Consider the following 9,260-nt stretch of genomic DNA (forward strand, 5'->3'; position numbering starts at 1 on the left):
GAGAATGGGAGTGCCTGCAGACTGGGAGGAGCAGGCGGCCCTGGCGTGCATCCTGCCACTGCTTCGCAGAATGGCTGCTGTGAGCCAGAGCTCCTGGGGTGCCCTCTCTCATTCAGAGGGGCGTTCCCTGCCTTCTGCTTAGTCTTCCTTGAGCCTGGAGTTTCTCCAAGCCCCAGAGTCTTCCTGAGCAGGAGCTCATGCCTTTGGGAGCCCTCATCAGGGCAGAGTAGAGAGGCAGGATCACCTCCTTTGACTTTCTGGCCATTCATCTTTTGATGCACCCCAGGATACAGTTGGCTTTCTGGGCTGTGAGGGCACATTGCCAGCTCATGTCCAGCTCCCCATCCACCAGTACACCCGGGTTCTTTTTGGCAGGGCTGTGCTCTAATCTTACATCCCTCAGGTTGTACTGATAGCAGGTGTTGCCATGACCCAATCACAAGACCTGGCACTTGGATTTGTTGAGTCTCAGGAGGTTCTCCTGGGCTCACTGCTCAAGCCTGTCTAGGTCCCTCTGGGTGGTATCTCGTCCCTTAGGTGTGTTGACTACACCCCACAGCTTGGTGTCACCCCCAAAGTTGCTGAGGGTGCACTCAATCCCACTGTTAATATAATTAATGGAGATATTAAAGCACGTTGGTCCCAGAGCTGACCGCTGAAGGACACCACTTGTCAATGATCTCCATCTGGAACTTCAGCCGTTGTCCACTCTGGGTACAATTGTCTTGGGCAGATTTTGTTCATAAGGGAAGATGGCTCTGAGGGACCGTAAACAAACCATATATACATAGGAAGACTAGAAGAGGTAGAGAAAAAAATGAAAAAGGGGCTGAAGGAGGCAGAAGCTGTGTTTACAGGGAAGAAATGGACCCTGGGTTCCTAATCAGATACACTGCTCTCTGGTCACCAGGAGAAGCATTGTTAATCAGGTGCATGAGAACAGGTTCATGGCTGCGTGCTTAGTGCTTGCTGTGAGGTCTGTATATTTCACTGACTTAGCAGTGATGTTACTGAGTTACGCTTATGCACCCTTGCAGATCACAAGAGATGCTGGTGGGCCTCGTACCTCCTGTTCTCATGCTTAGGTTCTAAATAACAATAAATAAATTTGAGAATAAGATGAAATTTAAACAGTAGATATTGCCAGTTACTGGCAAGTACTTCAGGCCTTTCTGATTCAATGTCTTTCAAACTCTCCCCTTTGTGGAGGCCAGTTCATTAATCTGCTAGTAAAAATAACAGAAGAAGCAAATATACATATCAGAAGCAGCTTGTGGAGATTATCAGGAGTTAGGAATTGCAGGAATAGTTTGTCTTCTGGACATTTCTTTTATAATCTTGTATCACACAGACTTTGGGTTGTTTTTTTGTTTCTTTGGTCACAGATCCTCTGCCATCTTCAATAATGCTGCTTGCTAAAAATATTACACCTCCTTTTTAATCGGTTGCCTTTAATTGGGCCTATTGAAAGGAGTCTGGAGAAGAGCTTAACAAGAACTGCCCTGAGATAAATTGGTGCTAGCACTTATGCAGGTATTTGAGAAGTGGCCAAGGAAGCATGAATGCAGGATTTATGTTTGAAGCTGCAGGGAGGAAGGAACTGTTTCTTCCTATGCCCCAGTAAGAGCGGGAATCTGAGAGAATGTCACTGAAGAAGGCAACACTGGAAGAAGCCAACAGGAGGAAGCTTTCGTTGTTCCTGTTCCAAGCCATGTTCAGCAAGCTTTTTACTCCTGCAGAGGAATAACCTCACATACCAGCATGGGCTGGAGAGCAGCTTGTCAGAAAGGACCTAGGGTTCCTAAGGGACGCCAGCATGACCGAGTACCATGCCTTCACATGAAAGCCAACAAAAAGGATAAACTAAGCATAGCACGGGCAGGTGAACAGAGGTGATTTCCCCTTGCTTCTCAGTGCTGTGTCCTAGTCCAGGCTCCCCAGTACAGGAAAGATATAGACAGAAACCACACAAATGATGAAGGACTTGAACCCTCTATCAGACATAGATGCTGAGAGCTGGAACTGGCCAGCCTAGAGAAGATTCAGGAGGCTGGATGAGGAAGATCTCATCTAGTGGTATAAGCATCTGATGAGGCAGCAAGGGAGAAGACATTGCTACCATTCCCACTGGTGCCCTGCTGGGGTGGTTTCACACTGGTAGACAGCTAAGCTCCACCAAGCCACTCTCTCACCCCCCCTCCCTGAAAGAACAGGGAGGAGAAAATAAGATGAAAAAAGGCTGATGGGTTAAGTAATTTCATTAGAGAAAATATAAATAAAACAGCCATGCAGAAGCAGAGGGAGGAAAGAATTCTTCTCTATTTCCCATCAACAAGCAACGTTCAACCATGTCTTGGGAAGCAGGGCCTCAATGTACATAGGAGTTAGGAAGACAGACGCTTTCAGTGTCCCCTCTTCTCCCTTCCCAGCTTTTACTGCTGAGTGTGACTTAGCTTGTCCGCCCTGTGACCCCTCTCCACCTTTTGCTCACTTCCAGCCTCCTGGCTTTTGGAGGGGCAGGAAACCTCAGTTCTAGCCAGAAGCAGTACACCTGTGCCAAGACAAGAGGCAGTTGGTGTAAATTAACAACTGAGGAAGTACTCACTTAAAATTGCTAGGAAATGTTACCGTCTCCATGCATTATAGAAGGCTGAGACCTGATGACTGACGTCCCTCCCAGAAAATGTTGGAAAAGATTGACTCTGTCTGATGATCAGAATAGCTGAGATGTTCCTCTACATCTCTTCAAGTTTCCTTTGGCTTTTTTCCCCTTTATTTTCTCGCGTCATACTGTCATGTATGTTACTGCAGAACCTACTGTGGGACAGCTGTGAAGTGCTAACAGATAGACAGAGATTGAACACTACCTCATTAGCCTCCTCTGAGTTGGCAGTGATTATGCTACAATCCCTAATTCAAATCAGAATTCAAGGATGGTTAATTTGAATCTTCCATGTCCATTAATCAACAGACATCAAACCACTTGTTCAGCAGCTCTGATTTCTACAGAGGTGGTAAAGCGTTATGAACTCAAGTTTTCACACTCAGTAGAGAAGTTGTATGTGAACAAAATATTCAAGTAGATACTATTTTAAGGGTACCTAAAAATCTACTTGCCACATATTATTCCAACATCAATTAATTTACATGTAGTCACAACAGAATTCCTGTAGGACTAATAGAGCTCCACAAACTCGAGTCAAAATACACACATTCTAATTACATGCAGACTACCTGGACTTAACCTAGAGTGAAATAATTAAACATTCCAGTAGATGGCTTAGTCATTCTTTGTATCAGTATTGATTTGAAGAGCAAAATGGTGAAATATTTGGACTTAACTCTGCCAAGAATCACCTGAAGGCAGCAGACTTTACTGTCTGCTCAAAATCAAGTGGCTTCTTTCCTCATCTGGAAACACTATCTAATGCTTAAGACTGGAAAAAAATCAAACCACTCCTGAAACATGAAATCTGATTTTGCTGCAGCAGGTAATTCTTGCTTGTAAAAATCTGTATGTATGCACAAGGTAAATTAGAGCTTTTCACAAAAAGCATTGCAAGTTCTTAAAAAGAACAGATTCAAGACCAAGGACTGAGGTTCCACATAGGTCTGAGTGCTGCAGTTAGTCTGGACTAAAATTTATTTGAAGACATAGCCAGGAATTATATTCACTGGAAGTCTCACAGTAAAATTTAACCTCAAAAGGGTTTTATTTTCAGTATCATTTACATCTTTACTTCTGACTTGACTCAGATTTAGATGTAGAAGCTCTCAATGAAGAAAGCCGGCGTCTCTTAGCAATTTGCTCCTGGCGTTTTTCCTTGGCCTCCTGAAACAAACAAACAAAAAAGCATCAAGAAGTGCACAGTGTTATGTTAGACATTATCAAGCACTTAAAATCATTAAAGCAAATCCAGCATTAAATTCTTCCTGGACCAAAAGAATTCCGTAGGTACCAAACCTGTACAGACCCGTAATGTCTTCAACCATACAGAACAGTGTCCAAAATAACAGTGAAAATACTAACAAAGACTTCAGGACATCCGAGAGCTCTACCTTCCAGCAGTCTGAAAGTCACAGAACACTCAATACTGTGCTAAATACCCTAAGAGTATTACTTCAGCAATCACTGTTGCTTTACGTTCAAGCACAAACTCTGGATTCTAATGGAGCATCCTAGTCAGACTCAAATTAATTAGAACTGAAATCAGTACTGCAAAAACTTATCACTGTCACAGACTATAGCTGCCCATCATTTTCTTCAGAAGTAGCTCTCAGGAACAGATCAGACCCATCAACTCAACTACTTTCTCAGCACTGGCAAAAGAAAATAGCAACTCTCACGAAGTTGTTTGCTAGAAACATTCACACCTGCATTCAGATACCAGTCAAAGTTATCTATGTACAGTACATTTTTACTTGTACAGTCAAGCTTATCAAATCCCATGATTCTCAGGTATGAGATAATAGCCATGTTCGGAGGGGCACACACACCTTCATTCTCTTTGCCAAGAGCTTCGCGTAATCTGCTGCCTCCTCCTTGTTCTTCTGAGTGCGTTGCTTCTTCAGAGCAATACGTCTGCGCTTATGCTGCAGAACTCGAGGAGTCACTAGTCGCTGGATCTTAGGAGCCTTGGTCCTCGGTTTCTTACCTTAAGAGTTATAAATCAGTAGTGAGACAAACTATCTTCCAAAGAGGCTCTAAGCCCCCCCGGCCACTGTAAAACGGTACATACCACTTACTCTAACAGTAAGACTTAGCACAGTACAAACAGTGCAGGAAAAGTGCTCCAGCTGCTGTCACACATACCATTAGCGAAGTACAGTCTTAACACTGATTTATTATCATAGGGAAACATTAAGTACTGCATCTCTAAATCCCTGCAGTTTTATGAAAATACCTTGCTTCTCACAATACCTGTCAGAAAACATTTTCCCTGCACCTAAAACATTTTAAGAATTTGGAAAGTTATCATCTAAATTTCAGAACAAGCTTTCAGAATTCTATTACAAACAATACATACATATCTGTAAAATGTCACTAATCAATCTTGCTTAACTACAGTAGACACAAGCACTGTCTTATGTCCACCAGGATCACAGTCTTTAATAGACACTATAGTTCATATGATGCAGAAAATGAAATTTCACTTTGCAGTCTTTTTCCTAAGAAGCTTCCATAGTGCCAATGCTCAACCATGTTTGTTATTTTAAAAATCCTCACCATTTTTGTTATCTGATCAAATGCAACAGAAACACATTACACAGTGTAAATACGAGACACGTGGGAAGCAGAACATGGCCCTCTCAACAAAATATCATTTTGTAGGTTGTTCAAAGCGCTGGGGAAGCCTTTACGTTACTACCTTCTAAACACTCCTGCTCCTCCCCTCTACCTAATATAAATGTTTTAAGGACATTCTACATCAGATTAATCCTTTATTAAAATTGTTGTCAGACTATTCTTAGAACCAACAATAATGACATCACAGCCTATTAAGTATTTAAGCCCAAACTGTGCCAAAGTAGATTGAGAGACGAGTGGTAGGATGGAAATGAGGGAAAAAGGGAAATGTCAATTTCATATCCATACCTTAAGAGTTGACAGAGCTTTAATACTACAACAGTAAACCCCTTGCTCTATTATTGTAAATCATTTGCTGCATGAGACTCAGTACCTGCTGACAATTACATGCAACCACAGTGCTGCAAAACCTGAGTTCTTACCCTCTTTATTAAGAGGTTTCCTCACAACATATTGGCGAACATCATCTTCTTTAGAGAGATTGAACAGCTTGCGGATCCTGCTAGCTCTCTTCGGACCAAGACGACGAGGCACAGTTGTGTCTGTCAGCCCAGGAATATCCTTTTCACCTTTGATAAAACAGGTATAGATATGTTAATTAATCCTGCATCTACTAAACATCTCTTAAATTATAAAAACAACTACAGTTTGAAATGCATTATAAATCAAGATACTACGAGGGCTGCTGCAAAAGTAAACCCTCCTATTTTATTACATTTGCTCTTGTTCATTGCTAGTGAAAATGTATAGCTAATGGTGGCGCCTATGTTGAAAAGTAGGGTTTTGTAGCTGAGAACTTGTTCTATCAAATAGCATTATTGTACTTTGTTCTTGTTGAGTTTCCATGGAAATACATAGAAGGAATTACTTTCTGAGCAACTTACGTAGATAATCCCTGGGGTGCACCTGCCACTAGTGCCACTCCTGACTGCGCCTTCAGATTTAATGCAATAATATTGCCAGTGATAGTGAAAATATTTCAGTTACCAGTGACCAGTTTTGAAAGTTACAATACAATGCTCAGAAAGAACTGCAATGTGCATTTAGACTATTGAGATAGTGTTCGTATTCTATATAAATTTACAGCCACTATCAAGCAGGTTCTTTCCGAGTGCCTACTTCTACCTACTAACTGCTTCATCCAGGCCCTTACCCTTTTTCACAATGACCAAGTTCAGAACACTCAAGTTAGCGTCAACAATGCAACCCCGAACAGATTTGCGTTTTCTCTCTCCGGTTCTCCTGGGGCGGTAGCAGGAGTGGCCCTTGCTGAGGAGAAGGCGGACACGTCCATGAGTAAGGACACCTTGCTTCATGGGGAAACCTTGTTTGTCATTGCCACCACTGATCCGGACAACATAGCCCTGTAAAAACAGAGAAATACACCTTTTAGTTGCTCAGGCCCCTATCAATTCAAGGAAAAGAGGTGGAGATGACAACATCCTGTTCCTAACAGCCACCTCACCACCAGAAAAGTTACTGTAACTGCAGACTGCTGAGTACTTCTTTAACCAAGATCATTTCAACAGTTCAGGCTTTTTACTCAACACAGATGTGAAGCATATATTTACATACCCCAGCTAGTATTTATTTTCAAATATCTATCCACGAAGCAAATTTCTATTTATTACAAGTTTCCATAAAACACACCAAACTAAGCCCCTTCCTCTTACTGCCAGCCTTTTCTTGTCCTTCATGCTGAGCCTAACCAAAGTCTGATAACACCACCAGCTGCATACGTGCATACAACATGAGAGGTTATATTACAGACACACAGGCAAAAAAGAAAAATAGCTTTTACTGTCTTCCTTGGGGAGACAGCAGAAACAAAGATCAGCTTATTCAAGCTCAGCTGGACTGCCCGTATCAACATTTGGCTATTCCAAACCCATCTATCAAGCTCAACACGCTTTTTCCTCATATGCACTTAATAGTTTAAACGCTCTTTGTGCCTGTTCAGTACAGAATTAAGACTTTTGTGGTACAGTCTTCATTTGTTTTGAATGCTTTCAGGGTACCCAAATCAAGAACAGAAAACTAATAAGAAGTCCAGCAAGACTGTCTAAAACACATGGATTAAAAAAAAAAACAACTAAAAACCTAGCCAGTTAATTAAATTCAATATCATTTTAATAGATGCTTTCAAGTTACCTGCCAGATGTATAACATACAAATACTCTATCAACTGCACAACTAGAAAACTTAAGCAATCTGACTATGCTTCACACATCTTTCTGACTCTTACCTTCCACTCCTCACCAAGAGAATCAGCTGCAACCTCCGTGGCCATCCGCTTCTCATAAAATGTTCTCAGCTTGCGCTCATCATCCACTTCAATGAGCTTCTGGCAGCCAGTAGCTGGGAAAGAGATGTTGAGCTAAAAATAGTAAAATAATAATAAATGATTTCGTTGAAGCTTCTCACATGTCATTTCCAGAGAAAATTAGTATTAAACTGCTGGCTTCACCTTAACATTTCAAATTCCAAAGCTTCTATTTGCTTACTAGCAGTAACATGTTATTAGTACACGCACAGAACCAGGCAGATCTGTGTGTGCTAAAAATGACACAAAGCCTTCTGTTACAAAGAACTCTCTTCACCACAACTAGTGCACTGTGCCCTCTAAGGAGACCGCCACCAAGCAAATGACAGTACAGAAAACAGGAAACCATGCATCCTTCCTCGCGCATATTAAATCGAAGAAACAACACGAGCAACCTGAGATAGCCGCGCTATACCTTGGTCACCACCTGTGTTTCGCGGGGGCTACTGCAAGGCCCGTAACCTCGAGGACAGCTACCTAGCACTTCCCCCAAGACAAGGCCACAGGCGCAGGCCCAGCTCCAGTACTCCTTGCCGGACTCCGCTAATCCCAGTGTGAACCTTCTACTCTTCCCCGCCGAAAGGAGTCCCATAGCAGAGCGATTCGACCCGTAACTCGGAGCCCCCAGCCTGGATAGAGGCCCTAGCACGGGGCACGGAACGGCGCGGCCGCCATCTCGAACCACCCGCGACCAACCCGCAATCCACCGCCATCCGGCCCACAGCGGCACCCCGAGCCCGCCGCCGCAGCCCATCGCGCCCCATCGGAAGCGCCGGGCTCATTAGTGGCGCAGGACGCCAGCCAGCCCCCCCCCACCGAAGCTGCCCCGGCCGCCTTCACAGCCTTGCCTTCATCCTCGCTGCGCCGCGCCGCCGCACAAAAAGGCCGCACTTCCGCCCGCAACCAGCACATACACTCGCCAAGCCTCGCGAGAGCGGCCCATCGGCGCCGCGCCCGCCCCCACGTGACCGCGGCTGCCCAATTGCGAGCGAGGTCTCTCTCGCCCGGGGACATGGCGGGAGGTGGCTTCCGGCCTGTCAGTAGTAGGCGGTGGTTGAGGGTGGTCCTTGCTTAGTGGGCTGCAAGGCTGCTGTCTTATTTTGGGAAAGAGAGCTCTAGGCCTACCTAAAGCCCGGTACTGCCGCAGATGCTGGCCGACGGGCGGCTACGTCACGGGCCGGTGTGAGGGCCCTCCCAAGAGGGCACGTGGCTGCGTGGTCGCTGTAGCTTGAGTAACTATCCATTGTGGAAACTGAGCAGACGGCTTTGCTAATTACTAGAAATGCACTTCTTTCCTTCCACTTCTTGCTTTTGTTTTCCTAACTTCAGAGTGGAATTGGTTTCAGCTAATGTGACTGTATCCACTGTGCTAACTTTATGAACTGGCCAAGGATGGATAATGAGTAGGGTTTGGTTTGTTTGTTTGTTTTATTTTTGATGCAGAAGAGATCAAATTTAGCAGTTGTAATATCTGCTTAGAGCAGGAACAGGAGAAGTCCAGGACTAATGCAACTGACAAACCACAGCCAGAGACTCGAGAAGTTGCAAGCAGCTTGCATCTGGGAGAGGGTCTGCTTAAAGGAACTGGGAATGCTGAAGAAGCCTAGCTATCTTCAGGGAAGCAAAAAC

The 9,260-nt window shown here is 44.1% G+C and overlaps 1 protein-coding gene across 1 annotated transcript; it reads right to left on the reverse strand.

Moving 5' to 3' along the window:
- Positions 3,621 to 8,645, reverse strand: RPS6 (ribosomal protein S6). Its single transcript, XM_021381222.1, has 6 exons — positions 8,480 to 8,645; positions 7,554 to 7,685; positions 6,462 to 6,672; positions 5,731 to 5,877; positions 4,498 to 4,655; positions 3,621 to 3,832 (listed from the first exon to the last, which is right to left on the reverse strand). Exons 1-6 carry the CDS (start codon positions 8,483 to 8,485, stop codon positions 3,737 to 3,739), a joined length of 750 nt encoding a protein of 249 aa, XP_021236897.1. The 5' UTR covers positions 8,486 to 8,645; the 3' UTR covers positions 3,621 to 3,736.

The sequence above is a fragment of the Numida meleagris genome, chromosome Z (genome assembly GCF_002078875.1).
Source record: "Numida meleagris isolate 19003 breed g44 Domestic line chromosome Z, NumMel1.0, whole genome shotgun sequence".
Lineage (NCBI taxonomy): Eukaryota > Metazoa > Chordata > Aves > Galliformes > Numididae > Numida > Numida meleagris.